Raw genomic sequence first — 17,844 nt, 5'->3', positions numbered from 1 at the left:
AATAAGAACAGTGTTTGAAATTCAATGAATGTGCTTTTCATGGGACCAGTACCCATACATTTTAAAAAGAAAGCAGTAACTGAAATCTTGATCTAATTAAAATAGGATTTGGGTAATGTTTTCTGTGGAAACAGGTTTTCAACCAACTATGCCCACCACAGAAGCTGTTGTGCTGAATATGTACCATTTCAGAACATGCTCTGAAATCTCTACTTGCTGACATCAAACTGTGCAACAGATTTACAAAAAAATCTTTTCAGAAGGGTTGATGATATGCTTACCTTGATTATCGTTCGGAAAATCATTACTGGCAATGAAAAGCTTATAAATCTGGCGAGAGGGTTTTGCCAGCCATGGTGTGGGTACAAGAAATTAACCGCTACAAAGCTGAGATTTGGTTTGTTCAAATAATTATCTACTTTAGCTATTCTTTCCCAATATGAACAGAGAATTAATTAGTGAACTTTATCTTCATAATTTGGTAGACAAATTTAACTATCGCTTCCAGTTTGTTCTGGGTTTATGTGTTTGGCTTCTTACAGTGAAAATTGAACTGATCAGAGAAAGTAATTTTCGCTACCAACACAATACACAGCCAACTAAAGAACAAACTGTGGTACCTCTTTAAGATGCTGTACTGCTATTTTATAAATCTTGGCTTGTCACGTAGCAGAATGCTACTTCAAAGGAGAGAGATCCCTTTGAATCTCAGGAGACTGAGTTCTGAATTTCATTCCTGGAGTGAACAGGCTCCTTAAGCGTTTCTTGTAAGATCTCTAGAGCAAAGAGGGAAGATTGTAATAGCAGAGAAAAAAATACTTTAGTCCTTCACAATTTCATTCCATTATAACATGAATTTATAAGCTAACACATCCTATTGCTAACTAATAACTTGTTGTGCAAGGTTAACCCTTTGCTTTTTACTGCCCGTACAGCAGAAAGTGTATTATTGCCCAGATCACATTTTTGTGGTTTGCTTCACTGATACCAGTGATAGCAGCTATCAAGTGATTTAATGAGGAGTTTTGCATTTTAGTTATTCTTACATTAAACAAAGGAAATTTATCTATTTTTCCTCATCTTTTGGTGTTATGACATGAATTTGGGCATATCATTGGCCACTGGCTCTTCAGTTGAAAGTGACTGAAAAAAGGGAAAATAAAATTCTTCCTTTTCTAAAATGTTTTTAAAATTAAATCAACTTTTTCTGAGATACTCAACCAAACAGATTCATGTTTTTAAGAGAGATTCCCTTCCATAAAGAAGCAGGCAATTCTCTCTGAGAAGGTAGCTCTTATGACTCCCAGCAGCCATCATCTGACAGATTTCTCCTGCTTTTATTCTATGCCCAAGGCAGATTTTTTTAGAGGCTAATAAGCTCTGGTGTTTTTTTTTTCCCCTCTTTGCTGCACCAATGCTTTGTATTATCTCAGTACACATTTTTAAGCAAGCTTCTCAAGCAAACAAAGCTAAAGAGTGTTTCATCCCTACTACAGATCAGAAAATAAAAAGATGTTAAATAGGAATTGTAATGCTCATAGTAAGGCTGACCCTTTTCCTCCACTTGGTAGTAATCACAGAATAGGAAGATTCCAGAATCTGTGTGGAGCCCAATCTTAAAACAGTTACCACAGTTCAGTAACATAACTATTATCAAAGATTTAGTTCTCCATTAAATTATGCATGTACTACACTGAGAGATGTACTAAATTTATCAAATATTATTTAGTTCAGAAATTCTAGAAGGAGGCTCAAAATTAAGGCCTCAGACTTACCTGTTTTTGGCAAACTCATAGAAAAAGAGCTTGGAGGCTGGTTTTACCTTTAAAATACTTCTAGAATGTAGTAAACTGAGAATTTAAAGGCTGTTATTTCTTTAGAAAAATTGAGTACAACTCTTTAGCTTGATAATAAATTAAGATCAGACATAGTATTTTAGTTGGAAATTCATAGCCCTGAAGTGAATCTACATTTCCAAGTAATTTTCCAAGTAATTATTTGTAAATGAATGCCTGGGGTTGAACCAGATGTTGTCTCATTAGCTTTAACACTGCAATATGGGGGGGGGGGGAAGGAAAGTAATGAAGGAGCAATAATGAAAAATAAATAGGAGTGTGTACAGAACAGTATTTACTTGTACTGACTATTTTCTCTGCAATAAATGGAATAGAATTTCCATTATATAAAGCAACTGGCACACAGAAAAGTCTGCTGTAATATTCAACAGTGTATATTTATTCCAGACTTTGCTATCACTTTCTCTATTTTATCAGTTGTTTTTCTAGTAACTGTGTTTTTGGGAAAAGTTGGAAAGGAATACAGCCATTATCTGCATGAATACATTTTCAAAAATCTTTAAACATAAATTAGACACATCATTTTCCCTTTTAAACTAGTTTGATGTTAAGGGAAAAGTTACTATGATTCATAACTTACAAACTGGCAGGTAAAGCTGAAGTATTGAGTATTAAAAAAAGAAAATAATAGAAAGCAGAGACTCAAAGTATTCAACAGAATACTATTCTTTGCTCCACTTTCTTTTACTTTCCTGCATCCTTCTGAGAATTATTTTTAGTACTACAAATTCTCCAGCTTTTCAAACAACTGCTGAAAGGCTCATCTACCTAGGGACAATCAGGAAAATTGATCTGAATTGAATTTTAAACTGGATTAATTAAACTACATTAAATCCCTATGTAAATACTCTTCCTCAGAATTAAAATGCCTTTTATTTAATATTCTTTGGAAGTGAGTTAAAGTAAATCAAATTACAGTCTCTTTAATACTGCTTGAGAATGTCCATCCCATAAATTCAAAGTAATAAAACTACCTCACCTAAAATTCAAACCTTTTGTTGTTTTGGATTGCTTTTCCTGATCAGGTCCACATGGACAAGCCACCCCTCTAATGATTTTTACTATTATTTACAACCCTTTTGAGTTTGACCTCATTTGATTTCCATAACTAGAATCTGTATTTATCTTAGGCTTTCCTCTTTATCACCTAATGTGAGAGAGCTTATATTAAAAAAGAACTAGAAAATTTCTTCCATTTTCCCCTTATTTACTCTTTAAGGATTAATTTTTAAGCAGACTGTGGACCAGCTTATTCAACTTTCAGAAATATCCCTTATTTCTTATTCTCTGAGTCAATGTTTATTCTGTGGTAAACAGCTTCAAAAAACGTTAGTGTGCTGAAATTTCTTTCAGTCATGTGTTTAGATTTATCAGCATCTCTGAAGCCGTCAAATCTTGGGGCTATTTGGTTTCAACATTTAGAGGCTGACTTATCTTCCACATTTAACCATGTAGCATCTTCATATCCTTTCCACAGCATAAAATGAGAAGGTAATTTGTTATTGATGAATGTGTCTGCTAGTCATCTCAAATTAGCAGCAGAGTAGCAATGTAGCGTGCTTACGTATTTACAGAAGCTGGGTGTGCCAGCATAATTACTGGCCCTGAAGCAAGTAGAGTTCAATGCCTCCTACAAGCAGACTGCTCTGCTCTTGAGGCTCATGGCTAAAAAAAGAAAATGAGTCACCTTTGGAGAACACATGTTGCAAAGCATGTAATTTAATGCATTTCTTACTAACAGAGCTAAGCACCCTGGTTTGTTTTGAGTGATGAATTCCCTTGTACGTAGACCCCAAATATGCCTAAATACAGTAACAAAATGACAAATACATTGTCTCATTGGTTCAATGCAAAATGGTTCAATGCCAGTGAGGTTCTGTGGCAGCCATGGATAATGACTCGCTTATATTAAGACCCAGATTTTAAAAGCAAAAGCAAGCAAAGCCTATAGTATTTCATTCAAATTTTTTCATCATGATTGATAGTGGAAAAAACAACCATGTGGCCTCTTGTCTTAACTATGGAGTAGTGGTGATGGGAGAGAGGGAGACGTGCTTCACGAAGCATGCAGCTGTCTGTACTTCAGATGTGGTGCTTTGCATCAGTCATGATTGATGCAAAGAGTGACAGGAACGTGGAGTGTGCTTGCACTTCTGGAAGCGTAGCTGCTTGTTCTTCAGAAACATCATGTTAGTGCTCTGTCACTCACTTTGATCAGATCATGAATCAATTATCAGACCAAAACTGTAATTTAAATAAGGACAGAAACAGACAAAAACAGTCAGAAATGTATTTGTTACTTCTGTGTGGTTCCTTTTTTGCAATGGAGTATCGGTTAAGTTCTGACTTACCACTGGTTTTGTTTTTCCCTCTTTTGCTGCAGTTTATTATGCTGACATACATCTTTATGTTGGCCTGGCTTGGCGTTACAGCTTTCACTTCTCTGCCTGTTTACATGTACTTCAATCTGTGGACCATTTGCCGAAATGCCACCGTAGTAGATGGAGCTAATCTCTGCTTGGATCTTCGCCAGTATGGTATGTGAATGAAAAGCAGTAAATATAAAGCAAGATTTTACAAAAGAAAGCATCACATTGATTTGCTTCCATGTGTCTGAAATGAACTGCTTCAGTGTTTCCGAACAAACAACAAACCGTTACGCATCTCTTTCCATCCTTTTACCTGCTAGTCCAGGCAGTATATTAGAGAGGCACTGCATTTCCAGGCCTGACAAAATTGAATCAACATTGTCCCATCTTCCAGGAGTACTGAAAATTTGGCTTGGGGCTTCTGTTTAGTCTCTTGTTTTGGAATTGCTGGAGCTTGTCTAAAATGGTTAATTAGTCATTTATCTGGAGAATGACTCTTTAATCCAGTGGTGGGATGCTGATTTGGAGATGTGAGATCCTAGGTTATCATCTGTCTCTGCAGAGCCTAGGGGTGAATCGGGACAGGGCAAGATTCATTGCTGCAAAAACTTTGATGAAGAGTGACAATACAAATAATAACACTCTAAGAGGGTGGTGGAGAGAGAGCGCCTGAACTGTGGCGGTTGGAACAAAGTGAGGATATAGACATATGTGTCTTGTGAGATATGGGAAATTTGGACAAAAGGGGGTTTGGCATCTTAAAAAGCTGAGAATTCTTGTGTTGGTGATGAGAATTCAATTCCTTTCTGTCACAAGAGTGATTTGAACCTAGATGTTCTGGCCTCAGCACTTTCTCAGCACACGGAGCTTTGGGTAATCATACTTTCGTCAGGCCATTCCTTGAGTCTTTCTTTTATTGCTTTGGTCTAATATAAAATCACAGTATATTTTTAATTGCTATTTTGAGATCTAAAAAATGCTGCATTTCTTGGGAAGTAAACAGTTTGGTTCATATTAAACATTTCACTTAACCTGAAACAAAATATTTCACATTGTTATTTTCATGAGGGGAAAAAAACAACTTTTTTACTTTATTGATCCTCCCCAGCATAACAGGTGAGTTGAAAAAGAAATTATCTGTACAGATCTCATCAAGAGTATTCATTCTTCTATGACCTTTTATCTTGCTAATATTCATGCCTATTTTTTATTATTAGTTTTATTTAAAGTGTGCATAGAACACTAAATTATATAAAATGTGTATTCTGTGAACATACCTGTTTCCTGTAAATTCAGTGTAAAAACTGTGGATTATTAATAGAAAAGAACAGTACCGTTTTTCATGATAACCAAGTTATAGCAGTCGTCTTCAAGCTAGTCTTTGATTTAGTATCTGGACATTGGCTAAAGGAAAGAATATAGGGTTTCTAGTTATTCTTGCTAATAGAGAAACCATTATTACAATAAAATATACATTTGGGTAATGCTTTTTATATAACTTATGAAAGAATTTTTGTACCAGATCAACATGTCTGAAAACAATATACAGTACATTCTCCACATGGGGGTAGGGAATGTCTGTGAACCCCATGGTAAGTTTATATACTGGTTGCAGATAATTTTCTGGTGTTTTGATTATTGTGCTGATCAAAATCTGGAATGAAGATATTTTCAAAAATGGCCAAAAAATTATTACCTGCATGTTCCTACTGGGGCTTTTACTAAATAGATGTGTTAGATTTGTCATGGCTGAAATTATCGTAGACTCATAGACTGGTTTGGGTTGGAAGGGACCTTAAAGATCATCCAGTTCCAACTCCCCTGCCATGGGCAGGGACACCCTCCACTAGACCACGTTGCCCAAAGCCCCATCCAACCTGGCCTTGAACACTTCCAGGGAGGGGACAGCCACAACTTCTCTGAGCAACCTGTTCCAGTGCCTCACTACCTTCACAGTGCAGGATTTCTTCCTTATATCTAATCTAAATCTCCCCTCTTTCAGCTTAAGGCCATTACCTCTTGTCTTATCACTCCATGCCCTTGTAAACAGTCCCTCTCCATCTTTCCTGTAGGCCCCTTCAGGTACTGGAAGGCTGCCATAAGGTCTCCCCGGAGCCTTCTCTTCTCCAGACTGAACAGCCCCAACTCTCTCAGCCTGTCCTCATAGGAGAGGTGCTCCAGCCCCCTGATCATCAGCAAAAAACTTATTTTGTTGTTAGAAAAATTTCTGCAAAGCAGCCAAGAATTTGTATTTCTTAGCTGGTCTGGCTCATATGAAGTAAGCTGCTATGTACTAGAAATACTAAATACTGTGAATATTTATTCTGCTCCAGGTATTGTAACCATTGGAGAGGAAAAGAAGGTTTGCACCACATCAGAAAGTTTCCTCAAGATGTGTGACTCTAATGAGGTGAATAAATGTGATATATTATGGATTTGCCAAAAATATTATGTTATAGTAGGAAGTAATTGATCTGTTTTCTTCTTACTCTTAATGTTCTAATTCTAGCTATAGTGATGAAATAAAATCCCAGTGGAAAAATACAGTCAGCAAGTACTTTTCCTGGTCTTTTAGCAAGTACCAAATTTAGTCAGTGCAATTTGTCCAGCCACTTGTTTTCTAAATACACTAGTATTTTTTTTCAAGAATTCCATTCTTATGTATATTTTTACTGAGATATTTTTGAAAGCTAATGCACCTGCTGCACAGTGAATAGGTCTATATAATGAATCACTGTTTGAAGATCTTATGATTACTGTTGTGACAGAAGAGTAAAGATTTCAAGTGGATTTGACCAAATCTTGCAGTGTGTTAGGATAATAACTCCTAGTACATTTTTCTTTGTAGTTTTTCCCTTAGGCAAAGCCACCTATTTCAGTGCAGCTAAGGTTTCTAGTTTTGTTTTTGACTGATCAGGGATGAAGACAGGACAAACAAAATTACATACATCTAAAACAAAAAGAGAGGCTAAAATCTTCATCCCCCTGGAGTCAGAGGGCACTTTGCTAAATATTTCATGGGTCTTTTTTACCATGTATGAATAAATCTTCTTAGAGTACACAATCTGCCTTTTTACCAAAACCATCTAAGAAAATGCAACCCTTGCTGTGCAGTCAACATTCAGTGGCTACTCTGTAAACCAGATCACTGAAATTAAAACCAAATATAATAATTTGTTTGGGGTAGGATAAGGAAGGTGGTTAACTTGGATTAAGTAACCTGGTTTATATTATACCACTATGAACAAATTTTCTTCCCAAATTTGGGAGGGAAGTAAATCCATATATGAGGATGGAAAGCTATAGCTAATGAAGGGAAATGGGGTTTTCTTAGGCTGTCTCAGCCACTAGAGAAACCACCAGAAACATTTGTAGATCTTGTAAGGTAGAATTGTAACTGTTTAAAAAAAAAAAAAAAAAAAAAAAGTGCTGGACTATTTATTTTTAAATAATTGGGGGATTTAATATTTTATAATTTAAATACAATATTTTTAAATAGAATTATGTTTTATCCCTGATAGGAGTATTGTAACAAAACAGGCACAAGTACCATGTCATGTAGCGATCAATCTTTTGGAAAATGTATTAGTAATCATTGCTTTTGTAGAAGGGTGGCACCAGGAAGGTCATTATTTGCTCTATGTTCAGATTTCTTGTCAGTTTCTGTTGAGTGTGTCACCATGAAAGTCTCCTTCTGTGTCCCCCTTTGCAGCTAAACATGACATTCCACTTGTTCATTGTGGCACTTGCTGGAGCTGGAGCAGCAGTCATTGCTATGGTAAGCTACCCAACACTCTGTCCTTCCCTCCTGGTCTGAACTGCTAGTACATTCTGGTTGTTACTTAGTATCAGTTATCCAATTTCCATAATATCACTCAATGGTATTACTGAAATATAATTCTGTAATTCAATACTTTTTTTTTTTTTAATATATCAATGGATTCCCTTTCAAGTAGAATATCATGATTGCTTTTTTAATAAAAAAAAGTCTTTAAGCACATGCTAAGAATTTTTACTATTCACTTGCTGTGTTCCGACAAGTGGCTGAACTCACGTGTCTGTCTCATAACCATAGTAATATGCTTTTATGATCCATGCCTTTCTGGGTATTCAGAGGCTTGCCATGCTGCTATTTTAGGAGCAGACTATTTTTGTCAGTTCTGTTCATATCTGTAAATGCATCAGTTTTTCTGTAAGGACTAATTTTGCCTCCTTTCCTCTTTTTTTTTTTTTTTTTTTTTAATATAATGAAGATTACTTTGAATTTGATTACATTTTGCCAGTGAGAATGTTCCACTGAGAAAAAAAAGTGTATGAGCTAGTGCCCTGCTCTTCTGCCTTTCATCTGCCATGTTGCTTAAACATATTTTTAGAATGAGGATTCTGTATCAGTGTAGGTTTGTATGATACACACTGGAATGGGAAATGAAAAATTACTGTTACTTGGTACTGATGCATTCCATAAGCGTTAGCGATGATTACTATTTCTACTGCTGCTAGTAATTTTTCATTGAATCCTAGGGCCATAAATTTTTCATTCTCCTTAGAATTACATTTATAAAAAAGAACAATCAGAGAATGTTCAATGAAGCTAGTATTCCTGTTGCATTAGTGATTTTTTGTTGTTGTTCTCTGCCATTTTTTTCAGTATTACTCAATACCCTGCCAACACAGTAGAGATAACTAAATGAAAAATATATTTTTTCAATGTAATTTTGTTTTAAGACCACAAATAAGAAGTATAGTAGTAGAATATAATTTATATTAATAATTTAATTCATTTTCCAAACTGAGACTTTACTTCTAGCTGAAAAAATGGTGACGAGATAGTAATTACTATAATACATACATTAGTGTTAGAAAAGTGTATCCAAGAGACCAGTAGTTCTCCAGTGCCTTTTTTGAAGTATATTCAATAGTAATTATCAAATGCTAATTTGTTCAGATAACAATTCTGCATTTCAAAGAAGAGTTTTGAATCAGAACAGCCACCAAAAGATTTTCAGGGAAAACAAACACGTCTTCAGTGGAAGCAAATTAAGCAGGTACATTGAGCCATGTGGTTTAAATACATGATACTTTCAATGAAGTTTTAAAAAAAATCCTTCAAAGCTCACAGTACCATATCAAAGATGCCACAGATGTGTTACACCAAGCACTAATCCATTAAGAATTCACTTTGACTCACATTTATTCATCTATTTTTGAAGGGTTACCCATACCCAAGTATGCTTTTTATTGGATTCTGTGACTGCACAAAACAGGCATGATAACACTGACTGTTTCAACAGAAATATGAGTTCAGGACCTAAGTGCTCATAAATTTTGTAGTGTCCAAATGCTGATAAATGTATGCTTTATGAAATGTTTGAAACTGTGTAGTATATATTTAAATTTTGTAATTAAATTGTTTGGTTTTAACCTACCTTTGTGATCTGTTAAGTACCTGGTGAAGACTAGCACATTCCACTCTTTAATGGTGGTATTTCTAAAACCACCAGACCACATTTATAGGTTGAGCAGTGTGCTTCACACTTGACGCAGTAGCCCAAAAACTGGAGATCAGACATGAGGGGAACGTTCAGAATTTTGTGGCTGGACATGAGCATGGTAACAGATCTTCTTTCTTTAAGAGAAGTTTGCTTTCCCAAGGAAGAAGTAATTTAGGGGAAGGAAAATGAATTTTGGGTCCTAAATGTCTCATGTAGGAAGAAGAAACCATCTTTTTTTTTCCCCAGATCCTAATCTCAAATTAGGGGAAGGTGCTAAGATATCAACAATGGGCTAGGGTGAGGCACAAAGTGTGCAGAAGCCATTTAAGTCACTGGAGAACCAATGCCCTTCCCTATATGTGCTGTTGCAAGAATAATCACAAATATGATTTAATGAAGTTAGTCTTTCTATATATCCACAACAGTAGCAGATCTCCATGCTTGTGAAATTAAAGAAGATTTCTTAACAGAAAAAATAGAGATTAAAATACCAGTCCTTTACCAAAGACAAAGCTTATGAATTTATTGCAATTTTAAAACATTACTTGCAAACATTTACTTTAAACTAGAATAGTCCATCTGACTAAAGTAGTTAGTATTTTCTATTTATTACCAGCCAGTAATAGTAGTGCATCATCAATGAGACTGCTGAATAACTGAATTGGTAAAATCCACTCTTTTAAATGACATTTTAAGTCATGACACTGATACGCTCCTCATATGTCCTCACTTCTGGATTTGTGGACATTTGCAAGAGCCAGATTATTTAATGTGTGCAGATTTCTTTAACTCTTCTAATGTCAATATTTGTGACGAAATTCACTAAAGAAATCAGCTTGTCCATAAATATTAAGAGCATCTATCACCAGGATACTTTTCATTAATCTGTATTTTAAAAATATATATTAGAAGAATGTAGTCGTTTATTGCAAAAACAACAAAATATTGTTAATACTTGCAAAACCGTTTGATCACAAGTCATAAGTTTTCCATATCTACTACTGTAATCTCTCTCTTGGTCTCAGATTTGTATAAGAATAATGGAAATTTTTCACAATTCCCTAGTTGCCTCTATTCTCCAAGAGAGAATGCTGTTTTGGGTTTCAAGAAGAGAATGAACCTACAAGTTAGGATTGATATATAGAAAAACTCATGTATTTTTTACAATATATGTAAGGGAAAGCTTTACTTTGCAGAGGAGAATGTCAAATTGTTTTCAGAAACTACCATTCTTAAACTTCAGCCCCAGATGAAAATAACCCGATAGAATTTTTTATGTTGTAGATACTTTCTGCGAGTCTTGAGCACAGAAAAAAATAGCCAACGCTTAATACTTAATTTGGACTATGTATGATTCTGAACATTACTGTTCTTTCTTATGTCTGAATGGATAATAAATGAATACAGAAATGATCATTGAAGTAACACATATTAGTTTTACTGTTTTCAATGTTGTGTCAGAGAGAAACAGAAGACATGACGTTCTTTAAATGTAAACTCTACCATCCCAAAGGGTTGATTGTAAGGTTATTTAAGCATCCTGCCTGTGCTGTTTTCCCAAAACCACTACAGCAAAACTGAATTATGAAACACACAGTTTTCCTTCTCAAAAGTTGCCTTGTGAGCAGTACTCGTCAGCCTGAACTTCCACAGATGTTATGTCCTCTAAGATGGAGATGCAATCAATTCTGAAACAAGAACAGGGGAAATGTATAAGTGGTCTAGTTTCTCTCCCCCAGCAGGCTTGTGTTCTTCTGCAGGATATTAGATGCATGGTAGGGGAAGGAAAAAAGTTATTTAGACTTCTGCCCTGCTAAGATAATGACATGTCCCAAAACAAAACCAAAACAAATGCCAAACTCTTCATAGCCTAGATGCATTTCTACAGTTGTGAAAGATTGAAGCATTCTTTCACCTTATGAAGAAATCTAAGCAGGAACGTTTATAGAGTATGGAAAGACCCTGCACTGTCTTGCATATGTCTGTAATTGAAACATCCCGAGGCAGCCTGTGGAAGCTGCCCTGCTTCAATTTGAATAAGCCTTGACAGGGCCCCACTGGCTTAGAGCAATTCAGGTCATGGAAGTGTGAAATGCAATTAGACAGCCACTTAGAGATGACCTCCTTAGTGTGACAATGTTATCTAGGAACTTGGTGTTAAACAAAAGGCAAAGGTGGTGGGACTGTTAAATATATATGTCATTGTATAACATGGGTATGTATTTGAGATTATATTCATTATATAAGCTAAAGTAGTTGTTTCCAGGAGAGTCATCCTACTTATAGTGAATGTGAACTCCAGGAGTTTTCAACAGTTATCCCAGAAATTTGTTTCTGTAACTTTTAAATGAAGGGATGGGTGAAGAATGGAGATTAATGAAGGTCAGACTGTGGTCAATGTACCTTCAGAATAGTTTGTCTATTTTTTTTAACTAGAAGAAGAAAAGGCAAGTGAAACTGCAAGCCATTAGGTTTAAATTTATCTCTTACCAGGTTGTTACCAAATGTTTTGCGAGGATAAGAAATGTGCCTTTTAAAAGGTTGGGAAGATGTGAGTACACTGCTCACATACCCCCCACTTCTAGGATTCTCATGTCTACAAATTTTTGAGGTTCATACTGTATTTTTTAATTGAAATCTTACCCTCAAAGGACCAGCACTGGCATTTTCATTGGATGCAAATTATAATTGTCTGAGATGACAGAATTATTAGGATTACCAGCCTGTTTCTTTTGATTTTTCTCAAGAGTTCTACTGTGGAGGAAATTCAAGGCATTTCATTCAGCGGAATGAGGATTCACCATTAGCATCTCTCATTTGATCTAGAAATGCCTGATCCAGAGACTACTCATGGTGAAAGCTTTTGGAACAGCTGAGTTAGATACAAGGCATTTCTTTTTCCTGTACACTAAATTATGACCAGAAAGTGTCCCAGAGAAACACAGTACATGCTGCCATCTCCAACACTTTCATTATCATCACAGGTTGTGCTGCTAGTGTTTGTACTATAGATACTAGAAAACTCCTAAGGATATGTAGAAATACTACTGTCTGTGGTCTTTTTCCTAGAGGACAGATTCTCTGAACACTTCTTCCTATTTTATGGCTCCTCAACTCAGTCTGTATTCCTCAAATAGGGATTAACTGGGTGAAAGTTTGCCATAAACCACCAGGACAAAAAAGACGCTGGAAATATTTGGTCCTTTGAAGGGTTTCACCTTGATCTTAATTATCCAGATTAAGAAATGTACATTAGTCTGTGCTAATCAACAACAGTTGCCACCAAACATTTGTGGAAAAAGCAGATATTAGCATTTCCAAAAAAGAAAGAACATACTAAGTGGATTCTGTTCATTTAGTATGAATCTAAGATAGTCATATATCTACAGCAGTCCATTATGAACCAGAGAATTTGCATAATCTCAAGGTGGTTTTATGATTACTCTATTCCATTTTCCACTAATTAAATTCTAGTTTAGTTTCTCAATTTCTTAGGGAGGGGTGGAATCTCTTTGATTTTAGGAAATTATCTTTCATCTGAAAGCCCGCTGGGGGATGAATAAATGTCCAGAGAGTCCTAGAATAAACCATTTGAATACTGTTACCAAACATTCCTATTTTCTGGCTGAATACAGAGCCAACAGAGCATGTCCTCAGGTGAGAGGAAAACAGGCTTTGAGAAGGTCAGTCTCCTTGCAAGCAGATCCAGCAGACTGAAGGTGTAAGACATTTGAAGTCCACCTTTGAAAGGAAAGCTTTCAAAGTCTGCAAATGTCCTGAAAGGCCCAGACTTGGGAAGCCGAAGTGGACAGGAGAGCAGCTTGTTGCGCTAATAGGCAGTCAAAGTAAATGGCCCCAAGCGTGCTGGCTAAGCAAACAAACTCCAGAAGGAACTGAAGTCAGATAGCAGGCGACTGGCCTTGTAGGAAGAGTTTTGAATAAAATATTTTTGGCAGCAGTTTTTTGGAGGCCTCAGCTTCATTCCTTGTATTGGTGTTGTGTTAAAATTTGTCACTTGTTCGACCAGTCATGGTCACCGTTCAGAAGACTGGACATCTACCAGCTCTTAAGTTGGTAGATGGCAAGCCATTGGCATACCAAGCTATTGGCAGCTATACCATGTGATTTTTATAAACTACTAAGCTCCATCTCAAAGGCAATTAAGGTGTTTTACATCCTCTATTTAGAAAGGAAAACATTTGCAGAATGTAATTTGCCTACTGTAAAGATACCTTTCACTGACTTTGAGATTAAATTTATTGAAAGCCATGTGAAAAACATTTGTTCATGTGACAATATTGCCAATATCCTTTAACTGGTGTTTAATCCTCAGATGTATTCATAGACATTCTGTCCTCCGCATTTGCTAACATAAATTAACCAAGCTCTTTGGGGGTATATCATCATAGCTCACCCAGTGATTCGTGTTGGCTGCAAGTGAGTCAGGTCCAATCTCCAATACTCACCAAAAAGTTGCATAATAATCACAGGCCATGGGGGTTTATTCCCCTTCTTTTTCAGATAATTTTTTATTTTGCTTTTGGATGGAACACTTGGAAAGCTCTTAATTTTGTTTTCTTAAAAAATAAATAAAAGTATTTTTACATATTCAAAAATTTACATGGAACATGAACATTGTTTCTGCTCAAGATGTATACAGCAGTCATCTTTTAAGATCCTACAAATCACTTTTTTTTTCCCTATGCATTTTAAAGAATTACATAAATTGTGGTATAAGTGAAATAAAATGACTAAAATTACTAAATTAAATGGTGACAGGTGTGTGCCCTTTTCAGACCTCAAGTTTATTTGTAAGTATATATTTTTCAATTTTTGGCAAACTTTTCCCCAATTAACTGGTTTTGACAAAATAGCTAGTTGTAGGTGAAATAAAGAAATCATGGTTAAAGGGAAAGCTAATGCTAACTTTAACAAGAAAGAAAGAGCAAATCCTTCTGTAATTTTATTAGATGTGTAATTGTAAAACTACAGATGTGTCCGTGGCATATTTCTGTCTTAAGCAACTACTTTAACAAATAGAGATTCAATGGGGAAAAGTCTGCAAGAAATAACCAGAAGGCATTTTGCCATGTAGATTTGCAGACTAGCTGAAATAGTAAAGCTGGGATGATTTGTTCATTATTTCAGCTCTTTTAATTTTATTTTTTTTTATAACCATTGCTACCAACTGCTACTTACAGTAACAGTGACAGCTGTGAGCTGAGTAATCTGAGGATTGATGAAGCTCAAGCTTGAACTTCACATGGTGTTGCTGTACTACTTCTTGAGTTAGCAATGCTTAGTTCCTTCTGATGAAAACTGTCGTACAGCTTTCACGTTTGAACTTGCTCTGTTCTGACTAGCTCTGTTGGTTCCTAACTGCATGTTATCTCTCTTACAGGTCCATTATCTCATGGTCTTGTCTGCCAACTGGGCCTATGTGAAAGATGCTTGCAGAATGCAAAAGTATGAGGATATTAAATCAAAGGAGGAACAAGAGCTTCATGACATTCATTCTACTCGTTCTAAAGAGCGGCTTAATGCCTACACATAAAAGAAACCTTGTCTTACTTTCTAACATGTGAATGCTTTGTTGTTTAACTAGAGGCCATCCAATCATTTTTAAAACAATTGAAAGTGCTTCTCACAAAAGATAGTTTGGGTGACTTACATATTGCCCATGTACAATTCTTGGCTGTCTAGCACTTGGTTTCTTAATTAGTTCTTTGTCTGACCATTCTCTACCACAAAGCTCCTAAATAACCTCTTCTGAATCCTTTTAAGCTAATTAGTTCTGCTAGATCAAGGATACTAAACTATTGTCAAATACAAATATGTGTTTGATTTTTTAAATCACTTTGTATGTGTTATGCATAACACCTTTTGCATTGTTTCTTATATGTTTTTGGAAAAAAAGTAGCTTTTTATACTTTTTAGTTTTGAGTTCAATAACTACTTTAACTACAGGTATACTTCAAAGGGACCATTGTACATGATGTACAATATATACAGAAAACACTCTGATGACTTTCCTTTATATTTGGAAAACTTGCCAGATGGACCCTGATCAACTTGAATGAAGGTCCTAAGAAGGTTTTAAACAATCAAAGGTGCAATTTCTAAATTTGTAATAGTGGGTAAAACAAACAAACAGACAAAAAAAAAAAAAAAAGAAAAAAAAAGAGAAAAAGGAAAAAAATAAAAAAGTGCTTCTTATCTTTGTTAACATTGTATTATTATTGATGTTTTTAAAGAATATTCTCTTGTTCCAAGTTCCATGGGTGATAATTCCTGTTTGTATTGTGAGCATGCAGACCGTGGTGCTAACAATGCATGGCCACTTGCCTTTTGAAGGAATTCAATACCACGGCTACCTGTTAAAGAGTTATGGTATATAGACAATTGTTAATTCAGTGATATAGTTATCCATAGTTTTTTACAGAATGATCTCTCTTTAATTCAATGATGGTTATGCTAAATTGGAGCTGTTCATGTGATGATGTAAGAAATTACTGCTTAGCTACATTTATGAAAGTAATATATCAAAAATACAGTGACCATAGGAGTCAGATGTCTTTTTACCTGCTTTAAAAATTTAAATGGATTGCACCTGTCTGAACTGTAAAAGATATATTAAAGGAGACTTCCATAAATGTTATAGCTTGGCTTCTAGCTTTCCTACACATATTGGTTTACCTGTATTACGTTAAAGTAAGGTGAAAGACCACTACAGAGCTTATTATTTGAAAGTGTAGTAATATATTTGAACCTTTATTTTGATAGGAAAATGTTATCAGAAAGATAGGTCATCTTAATTTGAAAGAATTACCTGTATCAAAAACAAAACAAAAAACCCTATTTAAGAAAAGTCAGTATTATTGGACCAAATTTGGTGGATTTTTTTTTTTTTTTTTTTGCCTATTTCTAATGCTACAAGAATGCTGTAAAGTGTCTTTTAAAGTGATGTAGCCTGACAAGACATTTTTGTCAGTGTTAAAAATCTTAGGTAGTTTTGTGCACTTATTGGACCATTGTGAATTCTCTCTCAGTGTAAGTGCATTTCTAATAAAACTTCTTGAGTAAAACTCTTCTTTGTACTATTACTAGTCATGCATCATCAGTAATTTTTAACAATTCTTGTAGTAAGTAGAGGGTAATATTATAGTTACTTGTGGCATGATAATGCATTAAGTAGTATTAGTTGATTGAATTTTTTTCTTTTCTTTTGCTTGTTTTGGGGGTTTTTTTGTTGCATTTTTGATTTGGGGTTTTGGGTTTGGGTTTTTTTTTTTTTACACTTAGGCTGTTCTACGGGGTCAACAGTTTTCTGATAATGTGCAGTACCGGTATTACAGTTCTGCAAAAAGTATTAGGAACCTCTTTTGGATTCTATATTGTAGTGTTTCAGTTTTGTGTCTTAAAACGTTTGTGCTGATTTTTAAAACTATGTCTTTTAAACTCATGTAATGATGTTAATGCTTTTGGCTCTTCTCTGGTATTAGAGTTTGTATTTTCACAAAGAATGCTTTGTAGCAGGCATTACAATTAATCTGTTTTGTACATAAATGTGCCAACAGCTTGATGGTGGCGTTTTTGAAATGTAGAACAAAGTGCTTGCAAAAATGTAATAAACACACTTGTGTACTTTGTGTACTTATTAATTGTTCTTGTTGCGTAGGTTTTTTTGGGATTTTTTCCCTATACTGGACAAATCATTGTAACCAGAAACGGAATAAGCTTGTTTCTTCTATTGTCCTTGGTATTGGAGGACTGTTCTCAGTATTATGCATTTTTTTGTACAACCTGTTTTTAGATGTTCAAGGAGATAGTTCCTTTAGCAGAAATTATGAGAACAAGGAGTAAAATTAAAAAAAAAATAATCTGGAGATCTTATATTAATTAGACAATATGTCTTTGTCAAATCTCTGACAAAAAGTTCTTATTACAATGAAAAATTAAAAAAAAAAAAATCAAACTCTAAAGAGTGATATTCTTATCCCCTTTCATGACGCAATACCCTCTGGCCTGTACCTTTACAAATCACACATAGGTAAAAGTACAGTGTGCAGCCTTCCCAGAAATTGTGCCTCAGTTATGGGTAGTTTGTTCCACTGAATTAAAACTCCT

At 35.2% G+C, this 17,844-nt stretch overlaps 1 protein-coding gene across 1 annotated transcript in view; it reads left to right on the top strand.

The window, feature by feature from the left end:
• The window catches only part of GPM6A (glycoprotein M6A), a 124,815-nt gene extending 107,437 nt beyond the window's left edge, over window positions 1-17,378 (top strand). Inside the window, exons 4-7 of the mRNA XM_075751922.1 lie at window positions 4,240-4,393; window positions 6,559-6,635; window positions 7,938-8,003; window positions 15,119-17,378. Coding sequence (XP_075608037.1) covers window positions 4,240-4,393; window positions 6,559-6,635; window positions 7,938-8,003; window positions 15,119-15,271 — 450 coding nt within the window. The 3' untranslated portion in view covers window positions 15,272-17,378. The remainder of the gene's footprint in view (window positions 1-4,239; window positions 4,394-6,558; window positions 6,636-7,937; window positions 8,004-15,118) is intronic.
• Window positions 17,379-17,844: the final 466 nt, after the last annotated feature.

The sequence above is a fragment of the Balearica regulorum genome, chromosome 4 (genome assembly GCF_011004875.1).
Source record: "Balearica regulorum gibbericeps isolate bBalReg1 chromosome 4, bBalReg1.pri, whole genome shotgun sequence".
Taxonomy (NCBI): Eukaryota; Metazoa; Chordata; class Aves; order Gruiformes; family Gruidae; genus Balearica; species Balearica regulorum.
The sequence above is the reverse complement of the archived record's forward strand: the minus strand, read 5'-3'. Positions and strand labels throughout refer to the sequence as shown.